The following is a 23,112-nucleotide window of genomic DNA, read 5'->3' as shown; positions in this document are numbered from 1 at the left end:
TTCTTCCAGTGACACTGACCCCTTTGCTGTTCTTCAAACAAGGCATTCCTTCTCTTGGCTGTGGACATTTTCTCTGGCTGTCCTCTCATGCCTAGAATGCTCTCTTTCTTCATTCCTGCCTCCTGGCTTCCCTGACTTCCTTCAAGTCTCAGAAAAAATTCCACCTTCTATAGGAAGACTTTTCTAATCTCTTTTAACTCTAGATCTTCCCTTCTGTTACTTATTTCTCATTTATTTTGCATAAAGCTTATTTGTATATATTTGTGTACCTGTCTCTCCCATTAGATTGTGAGCTCCTTGAGAGCAGGGACTGTCTGTTGCCTTTGTATCCCTAGTACTTAGTACAGTTCTTGGCACATAGTAGGCACTTAATAAGTGTTTATTGACTGACTGAAGTAATTGAGTTTGATGATTCCTTCATCAGTAATAGCAATCTTAGGAAAAGGGGAGGGCTTGTGGGGAAATATAACGAGCTATGGTTTGTACATGTTAAGTTTTAGAGGTCTGTGGGACATCTATTTCAAGTTATCCAGTATAAAGTTGGAGATATGAGACTAGATGTCATTAAAGAGATTAGAGTTGGATAAAAAAAATTGAGACACGTTAGCATAGAGATGATAATTGAATCCATGGGAGCTAATGAGATCACTAAGTGAAATAGCCTAGGGTGAGAAGAGAAGAGGTCACTGGACGGAGCTTTTGGAGACACCTATCAAATCAAGGAGAAGAGGGTGATTGACAGTATCAAAGACTGAAGAGAAGTCAGGAAGAATGAGGATTAAAAAAGGCCACGAGATTTGGCAATTAGAAGATCCTTCATAACTTTAAAAAGAACAGTTTCATTTGAATGCTGTGGTCAGGTGCTGGACTGCAGAGTTGATAACAGTGAGAAGAATGAAAATAGAGGCACTGATTGTAGATGGTCTTCTCCAGGAATTTCCCTATGAAAGGAAGGAGCTACAGAACAATAGCAAGCCTAGTTCCACATTATCAAGTACTTGTTGAGTATCTCAAACTGCTTGTCCCCTAGGCATCTCAAACTCAACATGTCCGAAATAATACATGCTGAACCCCAAACCTTCCCTTCTGCCCAACTTTCATGTTACTGTTGAGGCTACCACCATTCTTCCCAATCACCTGGACATCTTACTCTCAGTCACCCCACATGTAGAATCCATTGACAGATATGATAATTCTACCTTCACAACATCTAATGTACATGTACTTTGCTTCACTCACACAGTTACCACCCTGGTGTAGGCATTCATCATCTCTTGCTTGAACTATTGCAATTGCGCTCTAATTGGTCCCCACCTCTAGTTTCTCCCTACTCCAATCTCTTTTTCATTCAGCTGCCAAAATGGTTTTCCTAAAATTCAGGTAACCCATTTATTCCATAAACTACAGTGGCTCCCTGTTACCTCCAGAATCAAATATAAAATCCTGTGTTTGGCACTTAAAGTCTTTCATGATATGAACTCTCTCTGCCTTCCCAGGGCAGTGTTCAGTCCAGCTACACTGATTTATTTGCTGTTCTTCAAACGCGTTACTCTGTCTTTTAATTCCATGTCTTTTCACTGCCTGTCTGTCAGAATGGTTGTCATCTTCACTTCTGCCTCCTGGGTTCCCTGGCTTCCTTCAGAACTTAGCTAAGATATCATCTTCTTAAGGAGTAGTTAATTGTGTGTCACATATTAGATGGTGAGATGATATCTTTGTATCCGTATTAGCACAATGCCTAGCACATGGCATACAATGCCGGCAACACAAAACATTACATATTAATTAAATGAGAGGCATAAACCTAATGCTGTGTGAGGTCCAAGGATAGAATAAGAATGTTCAAGGGACACTGATTATGCACATTGGAGTGAATGCGCTGGCAGTACGTTTATACAAGAATTATCTACTTCCTACTTGCCAGTAGGAATAAGTTCAATGTTTTCTATGCTGTAGAGATTATAGAAAGGCAGTTGGAACTTACAGTCCTTATGAACTAGAAGATATACTTGTTCCATGCCTTACTTAATAGTTGGACCGTTTTACTGTATTACCCAGTACGTAGAGCTCAGTCCAGTTCAAGGTAACTATAGAGTCTGCCTTTTTGTTAGGGATATTATACCTCTGTCGTCTTACATTTTAAAGAACTTAACAGGCTGAAACACAGGAACATGTAAAAAGAATGGAAATTCACATAAAAAATTTATGTGTCTCTAATGCACCTGTTGAATTATACACAAAACCAGGATGATACAGCATGCAAACTAGTTGTTAATAGAAGCAACCATTGTCTCCTAAAAAGCTTATAAGTACAGGTGTTCTTTCATCTCTTACTAAATCATCTCTAGAATTAAATATTTATAAACTGCTCATAATGTGGTGAGTGCTATGCAAAGCATACATAAAGAATCTTTCCCTTCTAGGTACTTAACAGAGAACAACAGTCAACTAACATAGAACAGACATCGATAATTTTTTTTTAAATGTAGAAAAGTGATGCCTGAAAGGAGGAAAGTAAGCTGTGCCTTTATTATAATCAGTAACATTTTATTTAACGTTTGTCAGGCATTGACTTTGTGCTAGACACTGTGTAGAATGTATAAAAGACAGAACCTTGGTTTTAGAACAAGTCTCTGTGGTTTGGCAAATGTTCTCTGATGTTCTTAAGGGATAAAATTTATATTGCTCATTTATGAAATTTATATATCCACATTACATGCACACTCCCCTGTGATATAAACCATTGGTGGGGCTATGAATTGCAAGGTCGTTTCTTTCATGTAACATGAATCTGTTTAGTATTACCTCCTACATGATCTTTCTCCACTTTCACATGAAAAAAATTACTGAACACAGAATCTTTTTGAAACCTTTAACAGTGTTGTCGCGACTGTCACTAAGACATTTGAAATATGAATCATAAAAGCAAACTTATTTTGGTCTCAGCAATGGCTTATTCACTGGAATATTAGCTAGTTGTTTGTGGGAGGAGGTTGGAAGGGTGGGGCAAAAGGAGAATAAGAAGTAATAGAAAATGTTTGTAGTAAAACCATTAGGTATTTAAAATTTAGGCAAATAACTGTGAAAACTGCTGGCAGACTTTCTATTCAGAAGTATGGATACCACTTACTGAGAGAGTCCATTCATAAGTAGCCAAATACAGCCATTTGTAACCAGTCAGCTCACTTTTGCCCTGCATGTAAGGTCGTACAAGCATTTGACATCAATGAGAATTATGTGTGTGTGTATACATCTTATTATGTGAGGGAGAATCAGGTCATCCATGACTCCAAAGACAAGTGGGACATGATCGTAATAAGTAATAAGCTGTAATGGACATCCATATTGTGAACAGTTTAGGTTGGAAACTATGTAGAAGTGCCCTAACAATAATTCATCAAGATCTCTGGGGCTGGCTTAAATACTCTTCTTTTTTCCTGCACTGTCAAAATAAGAAACGATTGCTGTTTTATGTAGCATGCCATGGAAACCAAAATAGCATCTAAGTGAATCTTCTGCAAATATGTGCTGTTCAGTCCTGGGAAGATAGACTGAGAAGTATTCTAGACTGCAACCTTCCCTTACCCCAACAAAGTTCTTAGATGCAGTAAAAGCAGCAATGAAGAGAGAAAGGTTGAAGAACCCATTATAAGGTCATTCTGACAGAAAAGGCGACTAAAGAGTAGTTTAACAAGCTAGTATTCCAGGTCCTTCCCTCCTCACCTCCCAGTACCCAAGCTCAGGACCATGTTAGCTTTGAGCATCCCTGTCACTAGTGGAGGTTGTAGATTTAGGCACAGACTTCTGAAGTTAACCCTGTGGTTGTGTCCCAGAGGGATCTTCTCCTTGGAAAGATTGAGGCCCTTTTTTTCCTGGTATTTCTGATGCCCCAATCCTATATCCATACTGGCCCAAGGCAGCCCTTTCTCCGTTGTGATTAGTCACAGACTTTTGCCCTGGCAGTTGGCCAGAGAGCCAGCTTCTAGGGCAGGTTGAAGTCCATAAATCAAAGCAACCACAAAGCTCAAGAGGAAGGAAAGTAAGTTACTGTGGTGGAGTGTGGAGCCTAGATGACAACATAGACACAGCAGAAGAGGCCCTAAAGGGCAGTGCAGTTTACATCTATAATAGTGCAGAGGAAGAAACAGGAAACTCGCAAAAAGAGATGTGTGGATGAAAGAGATGAAACTCAATTGCAAAGGCTATTTAGAGTCTCCCCCTTAGCAATGTCCTGGGGCATATTTAAGCAGAGGTTAGATGACCACTTGTATGTTATACTGGGGATTCCTTGCTGTAGGGGATGAGATGGCTGCTCAGGTTGCTTCTAATTCTTAACTTCAGGCATTCTTCCCTTCCTCCCTCCTTTCCTCCTTCCCTCCCCTTTCTTACTTTTTTCTTCATTCATCCTTCCTTTCCTTTCTCCTTTCCTTCAGGTATAGCATTGCCACACTTGATCCTCAGCCTCATTTTAATGGATAAGTACTTTTTATCCAAAGGGAGTTGAATCAAAATCCCCTTAAAGAAGGAGGAGGTATTACAAGGCCCATGAAACAACAATGCAGCAGCCATAAGGACCATCCTAACAATTAATTAGAACAATAAAAGAAGTGAAAATGACAGTGATAAAAACTGAAATTAGAAATCTCCCTAACATGGGGTTGGGAGTTGGAGGTAGTAATGTACAGCTGAAAGGGGATAAAGGGGGAAAGGATCTCTAGCAACATTTAGAAAAGTGAGGGGGGCAGCGGGGCGGGGGGGGGGACTCTTAGGGCCATATCATCTCTCTGCCTTCCAGTGCTTAATGAGATTTTGTCAAGGAGTGGTGAAAGGGGAAGGCTCTCAGCAGCCTGGTATGTGCCAGTGTCCAAAAACCCAACATGTTTCACCAAAACCAGAGAATTTAGAACAAAAGACAGATACTTTCTATAATAGTAGACTCTCTAAAAAAAGAAAGTGATAGAATTAGAATGGAAAAATGCAGAGGAATAAGGAAAATCAGTAGGAGAATTAAAAACAAGTTTGGAAGAATACCTCAACATATAAAGCTACAAAACAAGAATACTGAACTTGAAATTTTAAGAAAAAAATTGTCAGCAAGCATTGGATGCAGATGGCAGTGTACAGCTTCAGAGACACCACAAAAACACTAACAGAAACAAACCTAAAGTTTAGCTCCCCAAGAAACATCATAGCCAACTTTCAAAACTACAATATCAAGTAACATTTTGCAGGAGGGAAAAAAAAAACATTTTACATTTCAAAGAGAACAGATGAGAATAGCACAGGATTGCTCTGTGTTTATAAGAAACCTAAGCAAAAATTAAAATATGCTGTTCCTAAAAGCAAAGAAAATTGCCTGTGGCGCCAACATAATGTATTCTGCAAAAGTTCTAAGAAAAGAATAAAAGAATTGGATGTTCAATTAAAGAGAAGAATTTGAATCATTCTTTCCAGCAAGTCAAGAGTTTAGCAGAGTATCATAAACAGTGCAAATGGACCAATCAGAAGAATATGAAATACTTTCATACAGCAATAAAAGAATAAGAAATGAAATGTTTGTTTTTATGTAGCTAGTGCTGGACAGGACCATGAAAGTAGAGTAAGGAACTGGATTCTTTCTATTGTTTGATTTTCTTTCTTTTTTTTTTTAAAGTTTAATATTTAATTTATTTTTAATTTTCAACATTCATTTCCATAAGTTTTAAATTTTCTCCCCCTCCCTCCCCAATATGGCATGCAATCTGGTATGTACTCTATACATACATTCCTATTAACCACATTTTCTTTTTTTTCATTTTTTATTAATTTTTTTTTTTAGTTTACAACACTCAGTTCCACAAGTTTTTGAGTTCCAAAATTTTTCCCTCTCCCTCTTCTCCCCATTCCTCCCCAAAACGACACATAATCTGACATAGGTTCTACGTATGCCTTCATGTTAAACTTATTTTCCCAATAATGAAGTTGTAAAGAAGAATTACAACCAATGAAATGAACCATGAGAAAAATGTAACAAAACCAAACATAAAATAAAAAGAGAGGAAATAGTTTGGTTCAATCTACTTCAGATTCTGCAAAAATTTGTTTCAGGGACAAACTTATTCCCTCATTAATAAATCAATATTATTTGTAATGGGTTAATACAGAACTCTTTTTGGATAGGAAGAGGAGAGAGTAGGATAGGAGAACCTAGGAAAAGACTAGCCAGGCCCCAAAAGGAAAGTGGGATGAGGGACTTTCCTTTCTTTCCGTTATCTTTTGGGTGATAGGATAGAAAAGATAGAACAGGGAAGATCACAAAGGAAAAGTAAGTATTGGATACTCCTAGAAGAAAGGTGATGATCTGGTAGTATCATGAAGTAATACCATTGCAGCAGGTTTTGCAGTGAATCCTGCTGGAGAGGAGGTGTGTTCAATACCGTGTACATCTTGGCTTTAATTTCCACCGTGGAAAATATGGTTGAGTCCCTGATGAAGTACGGCTTGAAGAGGGCTGACTGAACATGTTGCCATTGGTTCAAAGGTAAATTGCTGGGTTAAAGAAGATAAGGGAACTGAGAAGAAGGAAAAGGCAAAGAATTGAATGGGCTCCCTGGATTTAGGTTACAGAACACTTTTCCTTGTACCCCAATGTTTCTGTGGAAAAGAGTCATTCCCGGGAATAGATCAGTGCATATCTTAGAAGAGAAAACCAGAAAGAGAATAGAGTGAAAATAATACTTCTTGAAAAGGCATGTTACAAAATAATACAACAGAAATAAAAGGATGATTGAGGTAGGGGGAGGGGGAGAGAAGGGACAGGTGATTATATACTGTACTTTGACATTTCAGGGAGGAAGAAGAACAGAGGGAGAGAAAGGGAAGAGAAGGAGGGAGTGGAAAGAGGGAAAGGGAGAAGAAAAAGGTAGGAGGGAGAGAGAAAAGAAGGCAGGAGGAAAGTAAAAAGGAGAAGGAGGGAGAGAGGGAAAAGAAGGGAGCAAAAGAGAGAATAAAAAAAAAAATTTAAGACAACCTGGAGTAGCTGGAGGGAGAATTTGGATGGAGAAGACCAAGATTCGATTAATATAAGTAAAATAGCTGAAGAGTGAGGTCTGATTTAAGATGGGGGAAAATATATTTAATGGAAGGAGACAAAAACTTAATAGTTACAATCCTAACTGAATAGATTCAATCCCCCATAAAAATGAGAATGGAAAAATGTAGTAACAAAACTAAACTCAATCATTTGCTGCATATAAGAAATACATTTTAAAATATATTTTAATAGAATATATTATGGAATGAATGTGAAGGGATGAAACAATGTTATGCTTCAGGCAACAAAAGCAAAATAAGGCAACAGTAAACGTTGATAATGTCAAGAGAACAACCACAAAATTACATGATGCCTAAAGACATTGTAGTAAATTTTAAAAAATTAAATATAAATGCACTAAATTTCAAAGTGGCTAAATTATTAAAATCTAGTTTAGTTGAAAAATGACATTATTAGTATAGTAACAATAGGAGATTTTAATATTTCCCTCTCAAACCAAGATAAGTCCAAATGCTTCAAAGGAATTGTGTGAACCCATGTGGGAGGAGGAAGCAGCTATGTAGTATGGAAGTCTGGTGGCTGTTCAACACAAACTTTTAGGAGGCCCTTACATCCTTTCAGTCTTCCTGTATCAGTCTCCAGTCTCTTGCTTGCTCTTTGAATTGTGCACCAAAGATCACCGCTCACTCACCTCCCATGGTGTACATTTAAAGTTAGAGTCCCTTTTTACTCTGTGGATCATAACAAGCCAAAGATTTGTGTCATGACTTTCAGGCTTTATCCTCAGTATGTAGATTTCCTTGGCAGAGAGGGTAAAAGGGACTATGTTTGAAAATAAGGGAGCAAGGTCATAGAAAGAATGGAATTGAGGGCTATGTGACTATAATACTCAGAAATGCACTGATAGCCTTCAAAGCCTAGCTCAAACATTGCCTCCTACACAAGGCCATTCCTGATCTCTGTAGCTGCTAGTGCCTCCTCTCCCACTTCCCTTCTTCTATTACCTCCTGTTTATTTTGTGTATATGTTTCACATACCAATATGTGTATGTGTTGTCTGTCTCCCTGATAGAATGTTAATAGGTGTTTAGTCTCCTCTCCCCAAACAGACTACAAGTTCCTTAAGGGCACACACCATTTTTATGCTTCTTTTTGTATGTAATTGCAAAATGCATTGTTACATGCAACATGTTAGACACATAGTGTCATTATAATAAATACATGCTTCAGGAAGCTTGACCAATTAAAGGGAGTGCAAAAGGAGCAGTTTTTAAAAGCAACAGTATATACTCTTTTTTTTTTTTTTGATAGTTCTGGTAAAAAATTTTAAATGTTTTGTTTCCTGGTGTAGGGTTGCCTGTGTACCACTTTCCGTCATCAGGATCACTCTCTTCCTCAAATTAACTGACTTTATAGTGTCTGGCATTTAGAATTATACCATGTAGTTTTATACAGGATGTCTCAAAAGTCTTAGTGAAATTTTAAGCTGTTAAAACTTAAAACTGCACTAAGACTTTTGGGACACCCTATATTGGGCAATAAAATCCTTCCTGTTATGCGCAAAAATTTCCTAAAACAGACAGCCTTATGAGTTGTCTTAAAGCTAATAAAAGATAATCAGATAGCTACTTTCTTATGTCTTTGTCGTCAGCTAATTTTTTTTTTAGCAGTAGTGTACAAATTGGCAAGTAGGAAACTTTCTGGAAGCCCATTTTCTTCTAATGTAGGCATATCACTTTAAACAGAAGCAAATGGGAACATTTTTTCTTTAAAAAACAATTTTTTTGGATAATAAATGCATGCTAATTTTAAAAAATAAAAAAGATTATACTAACATTATCGGTTCTATAGCATTTAACTATTTCAGATATAAGGCATATTTTTTCCCTAAATTTGGCTAACATAAGATCTGATTATGACCAGTAGTTAGTGTTATTTTTTAGTTTGTGCCTATGTTCTCTGTTTCTTTTCTAAGAGCTCTTATTGCAGAACTATAACTAGCATTCTAGGGATGGTCTATATTCTGACCATTATGGTTTTTTTCACTCATGTTACTTCCTTTAATATTGTACACATTTTCCCTATGATTTATTATTCTTTTTAATAAAGGAAGAAAAAACAACATATCCTGAAAGAAAATTGACATACAAACAATGAAGTACTATCAGATAATTTTTATAGCTAGATTGTTATAAAAATATAAAATTTACTTTGAATCAAAACTTTTATGGTGAACTTATACATTTTATTGTAACAGCTGTTGCTGCATTTTAATTTCTTTTTTTCCTTTTATAGGTATTTGCATATTTTCTTTTCAAAAGAGAAGACCTTTTGTTTGCCATAAGAAAGCTATTATCTAAAATGTTAATGGGTTTTCAGCTATTAAGATGTAATGATATCCTTGAGCATTTAACTATAAATTTGAAAAATCTCTATGAACAGTCTCAAAGGAATACTTACAATGTACTCCTAGTAAATTGGCTCATTTTCTTATAATGTACTAGAATTGTTGATATAAGCTCAGCCCTAATGTGAAAAGTACATTAATCCTTAGAGATATATTGTATGTATTAAATTATTATTCTCAAGAATAAAACATATGAAGCCACTGAGTCTTCATTCTGATTCGTTACTTAGTATCACAAGAGAAGAATATTTACTTTATTTGATACACAAAATTAGAAATGATGCACTTAATATTTAAAAAAACATAGTGTGAAATAACATGGTAAGTGTTCTTTTACATAACAGATCTTTTCTAAAATAAGAATTGCTATAGCTGAAAGCACATCTTTTGGCCTTATTGAGGACCATTTCATTCAGTTAGTGAATGGAAATACTTTTTAGATGGTCATAAGGCCACTTTCTTTTATATCAGTGAGATAAATTTGTTCGCCTCCTGGTTAAATACTCTTCTTACGGAGAGGAACTGTTTATGGACAGTAGTCAGTTGTTAAGAGTGGAAATTTTAATAGTACCTTGTGCTTACAATTTCCTCTAATTGTATTTTTCTTCTTGGAGAAAGGATTGACGTGTGGAGCTACTGTTCCTGCATCAAGGACTTATTAACAAACAAGGATTTGGATGGAAGATTAGAGGTGTGAAAGCTGGAATCATCAGAGCTGCTGCCTACCAAATTTAAGACAATGGAGACGGTGCCAGACCCTTCCAGAGATGACCTGCCACTTATGGCCAACACTAACCACATACTTGTAAAGCACTATGAATTGGATTTGGATGTGGATTTTGAGAGCCATGTCATTGAAGGTGCCATTATCCTCTTCCTTGAGCCTGGAAGCAGATGCAGGAAACTAACTGGCGCTGATGGGAACTCTGGCCAGTCAGAGTCACGTGAATCTGGCAAAGTTGAGATATCTGAACCTTGCCACGTTCCTGTGACAAATCTAGGTGCTTTCTCATCTGAAATGAGATCTAAAGGTTTTGCCGACTGTAATAAAAGTGAAAAAGACACTTCTGATAGAAGCGGTAACCATAGCGGCAAAGAACAAACTTACGGGATTTCTAGTTCAAAGAACTATTGTGACCCAGGGAATCATGGAAGTGAGGATTTTTTGCTTATACTGGACTGCTGTGATTTATCTGTATTAAAGGTGGAGGAGGTAGACGCTGCTGCTGTGCCAGGTATTGAAAGATTTACAAGGTTTACCAAGTTCACTAATGTTTCTAAGGAGCTCAGAAATCAGATTGTACATGAACTTGTGACTCTACCTGCAGATCATTGGAGGGAGCAGTTATATCATTATGCTTGCTGCAGCCAAGCTCCTGGCTGTGGAGAACTCTTGTTCACCTCTAGTACCTGGAGCTTACAAATCAGGAAAATGGGGGTTAAGACAGCCACTGACTTTCCTCACATCATAAGAATATGGTACAAAACAAAGCCTGAGGGGAGATCAGTTACATGGACCACAGACCAGAGTGGCAGGTAGGTTAATTGAGAGTTGCACAATCGCCTATAGTGAGCTGCAAGCATTCACAATAATGTTCTTCTGAGTCAGAGGGCTATACCAAGGTGTTCATTTTATTCATTCTGTAGCATTGCCATTCATGTTTCTTAATACCACAGAGAAACAGGTCAACTCCCATGGAGGTTAAACTCTTGATACTATTACATTCCTTAAGCCTAGATGAAAAGATCAGGTATGTTAACCATATCCATTTATGAATAGGGACATTGGTTTGTTAGCCTAATGATCAAATCTAGAACCTACCACTCCATTTGGAATTTGGTGTTTTTTTTGCAGAGGTGGATGATATGTGCTCCTGAGGTGACACTCTCTCAAAGTTCTGTGCTGTTCCCACTTTGAAGAATAGATGGCAGTGAAGATCGGTATTCATGATTCCAGGCAAACTTCTTCTGGAAGAGTCTCTTGTTATTTGTGAATTTCTTATTAATAATAGTTCCTTGGACTTTACATATTATTAGCATTTAGCATATTAAAAGGACATTTTTAAAATCTTTTTTTTTAAAGTAAAGCAGTTTTTTGGCAATGATATTTAGAATTTGGCTTCCCTTATTTGGTAGCCTTTGGTTTAGGGAACCTTACTAAGATTAGATACTTCCTCCATTTCCAATTTTAAGTTTTTAATTTTCAGAATTATTAAAAATATATTTACAGATTGCTATTATTTCAGAAAAATTTAGCAGCATATTGGCTATACATACAGGCAATAAAAATAAGGCCATCTAATTCCTTGTTCTTCATTATCTTTTGGCAACAACTGACAGTTTTGAGGTGCTACTCCTAATTAAAACTCTCTTCTGTCAGCTTCCTTTGTTCCTTGCTGTATCCATCTTTTTTCCCTTTCTGACCTTTCCTGATTTTCTCTGCTAGATTCACAGGACCTTTTACATAGTGCGTGTGTGTGTGCAGCTGCTGATAAATGTTGAATTGATTTGAAGTTCATGTCTTGAGTGTAAATTGAATATACTTCTTTTGACTTTTGATTCCTGTATCATTCTTTTTTTGCATAGAAATGCATTTCAAGTACATTTAAAATTCATAAGTGTTATGAGCTTTATTGGAATATATTTGTAATTTTCTGGGACCACTCTCCCAACCCCTACTGCACTGGCAGGCTAGTTCCCCAGAGGGTAATTGCTACTTCTCCCATCACAGTTGTAGGGGGAGTCCTAATGAGTGTGTGGGGGATGCCTTTGTGATGCTATAATTAACTAACCTCCATTGGTGTGCCTCCCCTCATCCCATGATCATCAATTGATATATTAACCAGCCAGACTTAATTTACTTTTAGAAAAATATTTAGTAAGGTGGGTAAAAGAAAGGGATTATTTACTAAGATAAACAGTGGGTGGTAAACATATACCCCAAAAGACTGATAAATTCTCCCACTAGTACATAGTACAGGAGACTCATACTTAGAGAGCTGATGTGGCGAAGTAGTCACTCAGCTTCTGGAAGTTCTTTTGCTAAAGTCCTTAAAATGTTCCTTTCCCCTCTCAGAACTAGTTAAAATCTAACCATAAAATAAATAAGAAAGTAATTAATGAGTTAAAGAGAGAAATTTAGAAATGTTAGATATGATAGACCTCTGGAGAAAATTGAATGAGAATAGAAAGGATTCTCAGCTGTATGTTGAACCTTCACAAAAATTGACCATGTATTAGGGCATAAAAAACCTCACAACCAAATGGAGAAAAGCAGAAATATTAAATGCATCCTTTTAATACCATAATACAATAGACATTACATTCAATAAAGGGCCTTGGAAACATAGATTAAAAATTAATTGGAAACTTAATAATTAATTCTAAACAATGAATGATCAAAGAACAAATACTAGAAGCTATCGTTAATTTCATTGAAGAGAATGACAATAATGAGACAACATACCAAAATTTGTGGGGTACTGCCAAAACAGTACTTAGGGGAAAATTTATATCTCTAAACCATACATCAATTTAAAAAAAAGAGCACATCAATGAATTGGGGATGCAGTTTAGAAAACCAGAAAAAGAACAAATTTAAAATTCCCTAATGAGCACCAAATTGGAAATCTTATAAAATCGAAGGGAAGATTAATAAAATTGAAATAAAAAACCCATTGAACTAATAAAGCTAGGAGGTAGTTTTATGGTAAAAATCCCAATAAAGTAGATAAACCATTGGTTAATTTGATTTTAAAAAGAAAGATGAAAATCAGATTACCAGTATCAAAAAATGATAAGGGGGAATGCACTGCCAATGAAGATAAAATTAAAGCAATCATTTGGAGCTATTTTGCTCAATTGTATATCAATAAATCTAATAATCTAAGTGAAATGGATGAATATTTACAAAAATATAAATTGCCCGGATCAACAGAAGAAGAAATAGAATACTTAAATAATTCTATCTTAAGAAATTAAATAAAGTATAAATGAGCTCCCTAAGAAAAAAATCCTTAGGACCAAATGGATTTGCAGGTGAATTCTACCAAACATTTAAAGAACAATTAATTCCAATATTACATAAACTATCTGAGAAAATAGGCAAAGGAGCTGTGCTATAAAATTCCTTTTGTGATTTCTAAACCCAGGATAGCAAAAACAGAAAAAGAAAAAACTTTAGACCAATTTCCCAATGAAAATATTTATGCAAAAATTTTGAATAAAACACTAGCAATATATTACAAATATTGTACACAATGACCAGGTAAGATTTATGTCAGAAATGCAGGGCTGGTTCGGTATTAGGAAAACTATCAGAATAATTCCCCATATCAGTAACAAAACCAAGAAAAATCATATGATTATCTCAATAGATGCAGAAAAAGCTTTTGATGTAATACTTATTCCTAAAAACACTAGAAAGCACAGGAATAAATGGAGCTTTCCTTAAAATGATAAGTAGTATCTAATCTAAAACTGTGGGCAAGCTACAAGCCTTCCCAGTAAGATCAGGGGTGAAACAGGGATGCCAGTTGTTATCACTCTTATTCAATATTGTACTAGAAATGTTAGCTTTAGCTTTGTAAGAAGACAAGAAAAAGAAATCAAAGGAATTGGAATACGCAAAATGGAAACAAAACCGTCCCTCTTTGCAGATGATATTATGGTATACTTACAGAAATCCTAGAGAATCCAATAAAAGAACTAGTTGAAACAGTTATAAATTTTAGCAAAGTTGTAGGATATGAAATAAACCCATATAAATTATCAGCATTTTTATATGTTAACAACAAAGTCCAACAGCAAGAGCTAGAAAGAGAAATCCCACTTATAGTAATTGCAGATAATATAAAATACTTGAAAGTCTACCTGACAAGATGAACCTAGGAACTATATGTACACAATTACAAAAGATTTTTCACATAAATAAAGAGAGATCCAAACAAGTGGAGAAATATTAATTGATTATGGGTAGGCTAAACCAATATAATAAAAATGACAGTTCTCCCTAAATTAATTCGCTTATTCAGTGCCATGCCAGTCAGACTACCCAAAATATTTTACAGTGTTAGAGAAAATAATAACAAAATTCATCTGGAAAAATAAAAGGTAAAAAATATCCAGGGAATCAATGAAAAAAAATTAAGAAAAGTGGCTTAGCAGTAATCATGAAAACAATCTGGTAGAGTGGTAGATCAGTGAAATAGATTAGGTACACAATACACAGTAGTAAATGACCATAGTGTTTAATAAACCCAAAGATGCAAGCTAAGGCAAAAATTGCTAGGAAACCTGGAAAGCTATTTGGCAGATACCAAGATAAGGTCAAAGTGGACATGATTTAGAGACATAAAGGTTGCTATCATAAGCAAATTAGTGGAGCATGGAAAATTTTACCTGTCGGATCCATGGATAAGGGAAGAATTTATGACCAAACAAGAGATAGAAGATCATGGGAAGTAAAATGGATAACTTTGATTATATGAAATTAAAAAATTTTTGCACAAACAAAACCAGTGCACCCAGGATTAAAAGAAAAGTAGGAAACTGGGTAAAAAATTATAGCAGGTTTCTCTGATAAATGGCTCATTTCTTAAATATTTAGAAAACTGAGTCAAATTTATAAAAGTAAGAGCCATTCCCTAGTTATAGTAAATGAATGTAATGGAATACTACTGTGCTATATGAAATGAAGAAAGAGATAGTTTCTGAAAAACCTGGGAAGACTCATGAAGTGATTCAGAATGAAATGAGCATAAACAAGAGAAATATTTGTACTATAACATTGGCATTTTTGGAAAACAACAGTTCTGAAGGACTTAAGAACTCTAATCAGCTTAGTGATCAACCACAATTCCATGGAACTAGTGATAAAGAATACCAGCCACCTCTTGACAGAGGTCAGAATAAAGGAAATAATTTTGGACATGGTCAGTATGGAAATTTATTTTTCTTGAAAATGCTTATTTGTTACAAAAGTTTTGTTCCCCCTCTGCCCCCATGAGAGGGAGAAAAAATAAATGGTTGATAATTAAATACAATAAGATTTAATTTAAAAAGAAAAGAAACAGAGAGGAAAATCAAATTACCCAAGCAAAAATGAATGATGAATTAACAACAAGCAGGGAGGAAATAAATTTAATCTTTAGAAACCACTATACACAATTCTATACCAGCCAAACTAAGAATCCAGAAGAATGTGATAAATGTTTATTAAAATATAAAATACCCAAACTAACAAAGAAACAGAGATCTAAAACCATCCAGTCTTAGAGAAAGAATCTGAGAAATTCACAAATGAATTGACCAAGGGAAAAAACCCCGGGTTTAATGGATTTACAAGTGATTTTTTAAAAAAATATTTAAAGAGCAATGAATACCTATGCTGAAATAGAAATAGAGATAGAAAAATACCCTATCAAACTATAGCCAAATAAGGAAGAGTAAAAGTATCAAAAGAGAACTAGAGTTCAGTATAACAAATTAGCAATGCAAAAGCAATAACAAACATATATAACATCCATATATAGATATATAACAATATATACAAATTATTCATTATGACCAAGTTGAATTTATACTAGGGCTGCAATGATCATTTGAAACTAGAAGAATTATTGGCATAATTAATCATTTTAATAACAACTTCCACAAAAATAATGTCAGATGCAGAAAAAAGCTTAGAAAAAATGGACCACTCATTTGTTAAAAAAAAATTTAAAAGCTTAATAATCAAAGGACCTTTCTTTAATATAATCAACATCTAAAACCAAGACCTAGCATTATTTGTGATGGCAAAACACTGGAAGCTGTCCTCATAAAGATCAGTGGGAAAGAAGGATATATGCCCATTGTCTCCAGTATCATTAGACATCCTAAAAAATGTTAACTATACTAGTCAAGAACAGGAAGTTTGGGTAGTAAGCACAGATAAAGAGGAGGCCAAATTATCCCTACTTGTGGATAATACGGTGTTTTACTTAGAGAACCCTAGAAAAATGACCCAAATATAAGGTAATATTTTCAGTAAACTGCAGGATAGGAAATAAATCTGCAAAAATCATAAGCACTTCTGTTTGCTGCCACAAAAAGCAAATGAATAAAGGATGACAATTTTCTGATTGTGATTTGCTGTTGGATAGGCAACCTGTTTTATAGAGCTCATTCCTCACTTCTTGGACAGGCAGTGATCTGTACTCAGAATTTAACAGGATTTAGAAAGCAGGTCTTTGGGATTGTTTTTGGGAAATGACACAGTTCTTTTAAGGACCCTGAGCTTTCCATTGAAACAAAAGCCTTCTCTTTTAACACCGGCATTCTTCTTGTGGTTTCTGGCAAAGAGCCATAGCATATACCATAGTCTCCAAAAAATCAAAAGTTGGTTGTCACCAAGTAGGTAATCCAGAGACTCATTGTTACCATGAGCAGGAGGTAACATACTAAAAATGAACTGTGTAGAAGAAATGGTAAAAAGATGTCATCAAGTCATTTTCTATGACCAGAAAATAAAGATGGGTTGGTGGTGCAACAATATTGATGGACAGCTCACATGATCCATTAGTATGCATATGACATAAAGAACTCTAGAGGAGAGAAAGAGGAAATTCTTCATGAGAAGAGGAGCAAAGGGAAGTGAAGGAAAATACTTTGTTTTATTAGTTGTATCTCTGTGGAACTTATTTTTTAAAAAAACTTGACCCATTAAACTATAGAAACTACCCATCCCTGACCTAAAATAACAAGTTCAAATATATCCTAACAAGATAAAACCACCTTCAAACTAATGATCCTATAATGGTGCTCAAATACATTCCTTGTTAATGCCTGGGGAAACTCCTTCTAAAAGAATAAAAACTGTATGAAAGAATAAAAAAACTTTTGAATGAATATGAAAAAAATCGTATCTTTGAAAATAACTGATTTTGAGGAAAGAGATAAAACCTCACACTTTTCTTCAGAAACTAAAACGGAACAAAATAAATGGTAAAATGCATCTCTTCCTTCTCTCTTTTAAAAAAAAAAATCAACTAAGGGAAAAACGTTTTCAATCTTTGTGTTTTCCTTTCTCCAGAACTCTCCACTGAAGTAGAATAACAGGTTGTTCTGTGTTAGCTGACACCTCACCAGGACTAGTCAGCCTCCCTCCCACCCTTACTCCCTGAATAATATAAATATTTCACGAGTATCTGATGTAATTTTTGTTCTGACAAGTGCTTCCTAATTTAAAATGGTTTTTAATGCTACAGAGCCATTTTGATGGCAGCAAGCCATGGGCCTGCCCCTAAGCTCTCTTTTTCATCTCTCTTTTCCATACCCCTTTTCCTCCCTGCCCCCCAGCCCCTTTTTATTTTCCCACCACACACAGAACTCGTATGAACTCCCTAAGGAGTTTCATGTGTGAATAAGTCTCCTTGGGGTATGTGAGATGAGCCATCATGAGGAGAATTTTTCCTTTATGTGTTGGAAGGAATTATTTGGTCTGGAAATAATGAAGTTATAAGCATTAAAGAATTGCAGGCTGGTGCCCACACACCCTACTACATTCCATTAGCATTTTAGCATTGTGGCTGAGATACAGGGCTGTGCATGTAGAAGTAAACACAGCTGCATATATGTATTACAGTGATTATACATTCAGATAACTTCATGATGTGTTTAAAAATACACATAGGTTATGGGGGTGGGGGAGGTGAGAGGAAAGAAAAAAAAGTTTAGTGGTGGTGGTTTAAAGGTATGATCAGGCCTGTCTTCATTTAGGGACCTACAAAGTCCCAATATCTTGCTCTTCTGGCAACTTATATCTGAAATTCTGTCATTAGAGCGTGATCCATTTTATTTAGGCTTTTGATCCCTACTAAAATATAAATGACCCCTGGGAAAAGTAAGACTTTATCAAACATTTACATCTTGGTGTGAATTGGTGGTTTTCTGATGGAAGTTCAAACTCTGAGTACTTTGTTTTTTATCTTATGTCTTCCATGGCTCTTGGCTAGCAGTCTTCCTCCTTTGACCTCACTTTCTGCAACAGTGTACTCAGAATCTCAAGAGCTACCCCATTCTCCTGTGAAAAAGTGGCCCTTCTCCTAACTGAGGTTAAGCCCTTGAGATATAGCTTTGATCCTTTCACTTCCAGGATTTTTCTAGCAGATGGCCCCACAATAATCCCCTCTCTCTGGCTAACCTTCAATTCCTCCCAATCCCTGCTCATACCCTGTTGACTACAAACATGCCTCTCTCCCCATCCTTAAAAGACCCTCACTAGAACCAACCATCCCCATAATATATCATTCTATCTCTCCTCTCTTTTCAGCCAAAGTACTTGAAAAAGCTGTCTACTTTTCACTTCTTCTCCTCTCACTTTTTAAATCCTCTGCAATCTGGCTTTCAACCTTATCACTCAACTGAAAGAACCTTTTCCAGTTACCAGGGATCTCTTAATTGCCAAAGCTTACAATCTTTTATCAGTTCTTATCCTCCTTGAATTCTCTACAGAATTTGACACTGTCGATCACGCTTCCCTCTTGTATATGCTCTCCTTTCTGGGTTTTTGTGATATTATGAACTCTTGGTTCTCCTCCTGCTTTTCTAGCTGCTCCTTTTCAGTTTCTTTGCTGAATTATCATCCATGACATTCTTACTAAGGTAGGGGTACTTCATGACTCTATTCTGACCCTCATCTCATCCCTCTATACTCAGCTCACATGGGCTTAATTATCATCTCTATGTGATGATTCCCAAACCTATATCTTTAGTCTTTCTCTTGAGCTCCAATCCCCCCATCACAGCCTGCCTGCTAGATATTTTAAAATTAACACTTCAAACTCAGCTCCTCCAAAACTGAACTCATTATTTTTCTCCCCAAACTCATCCTTCTGAATTTTTCCATTTCTCTCAAGGGAAACATGCATGTTTACAGTATCAACTCCTCACTCTCCCTCATCCCACACATCTCCTCCATTGTCAGATCTTGCCTTTTTTACTTTTTCATTTCAGGTGTCTACCTGTCCTTCATTCATATATCTGGTTCATTCATAGATCGGGCCGTGGTTCAGGCCCTTATCACTTCTCGTCTGTTCTATTGTAATAGCCTCCTAATTAATCTCCCTGCCTCAAATCTCCCTCTGCTCTAATCTATTCCTCACTCAGTTGTCATAGTGATTGTCCTAAAGTGTCAATCTGGCCATGTGACCTCTACTTAGTAAACTCAAATCAATTTTTATTGACTAGGATCAAATATGAAATCCTCTATTTGGAATTTAAGGACCTCTATAACCCTTCCACAGCCTACTTTTCTACCATTGTTGCACACTCCCTTTGAACACCATATGATCCAGTTAAACTAGCCTTCTTATTTTTCCTCATAGGTGACTTGCCATATCCTATTTATGTGCCTTTGTACTGCTTGTCCCCAAGCCTAAAGTGCTGTCTTTCTTTCCCTCTGCCTTTTAGAATCCTTATTTTCCTTCAATACTTAGATCATGCCATCTATGCACGTAGGCTTTCCTGATCTCCCAGCTGTTAATGTTAAATCAGGAAGCATTTATTAAGTACTTGCTATGTGCTGGGCACTGTGCTAAGTCCTAGGAATGCAGATCTGAGCAAAAAGACACTGTGCTGGAACTGAGGGTACAAATAGAGAAACAAAGTAGCCCCTTATCTCAAGGAACTTTCATTACATCGGAGGAAATAATAAATATCTTGGGGATTCAAAGGTAAGACCATAAATTTCCTTCAATGTCAAAAATTTAAATTAGAGTTAAAACAGGGACAAATTGACATCCAGAGAGGGGTTTCAGAAAACAGATATAATTGGTTTGTTATTGTGTCATAAAGTTTCATTGTGAGGAACAGAGAGGCTTCTAGTTCTTCAGGTACAGACTGGATGGTCACCCAACTGTGATTTCCAGTAACACAGTACCCTGTTTACCCCCTACACCAATGATATTGAGAAAGTGGTTTCTCATTTGGGAACTAGATCACAAGGTTACCAGGGCATTAGAATACTGCAAGAACGTAAGTCTAGGAATTGTGGGTTGTGTTGTAATGGGCATTTGTAACACCAATGCGATACCTGAGAGGCCATGGCAGCTATGAGTATGCTGGCATAGTTCTGAATCACAAAATATAACAGGCTCTCCATGGAGGATGAAACCATAACATTTATTCCAACACCAGAAAGCCAAATCCATCATAGCAACAAAGAAATCTATACATATTATCAATGCAGAGAGCACTGACACCCCCAAGTTTCACTAGCAGACTCCCTTAAACAAAGTCACTCCCCCTCTCACTCACATTAGCTCCTCTGTTCTTTGCCTGCTCTCTCTGTCTCTCCAAGCTGCAACTCCCACCATCTCTCCCCCAGCTCTGAGTGTTCTGCTCCCTTCCTGCCCCACCCGTTGGGCAAGCTCCCCCCACACAGGCTCCATGTGACTCACACTCACAGGACTCAGGCAGGTCACATGGGCCTCTTAATGGATGGGAAAGATCTTCCCATTGCATTAACAATACAATATTGCATGCTATTCTCAAGAAATTTCAAAGGAAACAGGAGCAGGACCACATTAGGCAAGAAAAGTATAGGCACATACATTACTTTTTGCAAGAATCCTTGCATTTCTGCAAAAGAAAAAAATGCCAAAAGCAGATTGAAGTAGCAGAAGAAAACAGGCTCAGACTCTGCTTATGAAGATTATGCTACAAAGAAAAGTTAACTTGTAGTCATATCAAGTCTTTATGTTTGTAGTAACAATGTTACTTGCAGCTACTGTGCAGGTGTAAGGCTAATAACACCAGCACACGGGGGCCACTAGCACTGGTTCTTTGATCTGCTTTTCTAAAGGAAAGCAACTTTAAGGGGTTAACAATCTTACTTTAATTTAACATACATATATCATTCACCTAGTTCAGGGGGAAAAGTCAGCACCCTGACCTTCAGAGCAAATACAGAAATTACAAACAGAGAAAATAATACAAATCAACAGGCTTCTAAGGCAGGCTTCCAACTGTCTGACCATAGCAATACATACATAGTTACCAGAGAGAGACGCACCAACATTTGGGTTTTCAAAGCTGGGGGGCTCCTTAACGGCTACCCAGAGTCTTGTCTGGCCAAATCACAGGAACACTCTTCCAATGAGTGAGCCCCAAAGCAAAATGCTAATTTCAGAGTATATATACTGTTTCAAATCAAGGACTCTTGATTCAATCAAAGACTCTTGATCCAAACAAAGGCAAGACTCACTCAAAGGCACTTGATTGTCCCTGTGCTGAGAAGCACTCCAAAAGGAAAAAACAGCAAAAAGTCCCACCTTGCTTGCCATTACAATGTTCATGGTCTAGTTCCTGATTGGAGAGGATTTGGACTAGAACATATAACATGGGGATATCTGGCAAGACTTTGAAGGGCTACAAGAGTTGTAAACTTTCTTTTCCTTCTAGATCTACTTTTGGCTTATCCAACACTCACATCTGATCCCCCAAGTTCAGAAAAAGCTGGTGCTGGGTGGTGGTCATCCAGAGCAAACCTGGGAAAAGAGGAATTCTTTCAGCAATGATGTTCCAAAAACAAACAAACAAACTAATTTCATGGAGCTGATTCTCTGGAATCAGCTCTGGAGTCAGAAGACCACTCCTTAAGCCTCAGCTCTGCTATTTTCTAGTTGTGTGACTTTGGGCAAGTCTGAGCCTCAGTTCTCTCATCTACAGAAATGAAGACAATAATACTCTTGTACTTCCTGCCTCATACGGTTGTGAAAATGAGAGAGTATGTGTTTGGATTTGTAAACCATAAATAAGTATCAGGAATTATTATGGGCAAATAATATTAAGGAATAACCACAGTAAGTCAAAAGTGAATTAAACAATATTGCCTACATCCAGAAGAATACATTGTTATACTTATTTTATTTACTAGATGTAAAATGCTCTATTAAAATAACATTATGCTTTTTTCATAGCTTCTGGTAACCAAGTAACAGAAACATTTCCACATGGGCTTCACAAAATTCAGCTTTGTCTGTTACTTTCCCTTGCCAAGAGAATGTACTCCATGATCTTATATGACCACTCTATTTCTATCAACCGTGACTAATTTTTCAAGAGGAGATTGATTATTCCTTGTTCTAACCCTGGTAGATCTATGCAAAAAACCTTATATGTACTGGTTTTTATTAAAATTGAAACAGAATGAATGTAGCATCATACTATCAATTTCCTAGACTTAGATTTTTGACAGTACAAATTTCCAGTTCCACATGCCAATCAATAATGGCCAGTAATCCTATGTATATTCCTGTCTCCGTTCTTGGCACCAGTGCAAGGATTGCCCACCCACAAGAGTTCCATTTGGGATGGTGGTTTCTGTGATGGAGCTGTCCTTCTGCAGGCACAGGACTTGAGACCACCAGCTTATTTTTCCAAACATTAAATACCTTGGTGCTCTCCAAACACATTTTTTTCCAGAATACTTTCCAGAAGGTTTTTAAGGATGTTTCTAAGCTCTTTAAGAAAAATAATTGACGCATAGGGGTTGGAGGGGCCAGAGTCATATAAATTAGAAGTTGGCAGACAACGATTTGAAACTTCATCCAAAATGTATTTTCCCCCTCCAACCAAACACACATGCACCACACCTCCTCCCTTCTCCCCCCACCAGAATTATCCAATCC

At 36.6% G+C, this 23,112-nt stretch overlaps 1 protein-coding gene across 1 annotated transcript in view; it reads left to right on the top strand.

Annotated features, from left to right (window-relative positions):
- The window catches only part of LOC118834457 (aminopeptidase O (putative)), a 542,097-nt gene that overhangs the window by 36,146 nt on the left and 482,839 nt on the right, over window positions 1–23,112 (top strand). Inside the window, exon 2 of the mRNA XM_036741906.1 lies at window positions 10,058–10,975. Coding sequence (XP_036597801.1) covers window positions 10,179–10,975 — 797 coding nt within the window. The 5' untranslated portion in view covers window positions 10,058–10,178. The remainder of the gene's footprint in view (window positions 1–10,057; window positions 10,976–23,112) is intronic.

This window comes from Trichosurus vulpecula, chromosome 1 (assembly GCF_011100635.1).
Source record: "Trichosurus vulpecula isolate mTriVul1 chromosome 1, mTriVul1.pri, whole genome shotgun sequence".
NCBI classification, from domain to species: Eukaryota; Metazoa; Chordata; class Mammalia; order Diprotodontia; family Phalangeridae; genus Trichosurus; species Trichosurus vulpecula.
Note: the sequence above shows the minus strand (reverse complement) of the source record. Positions and strands in the feature narration are given on the sequence as shown.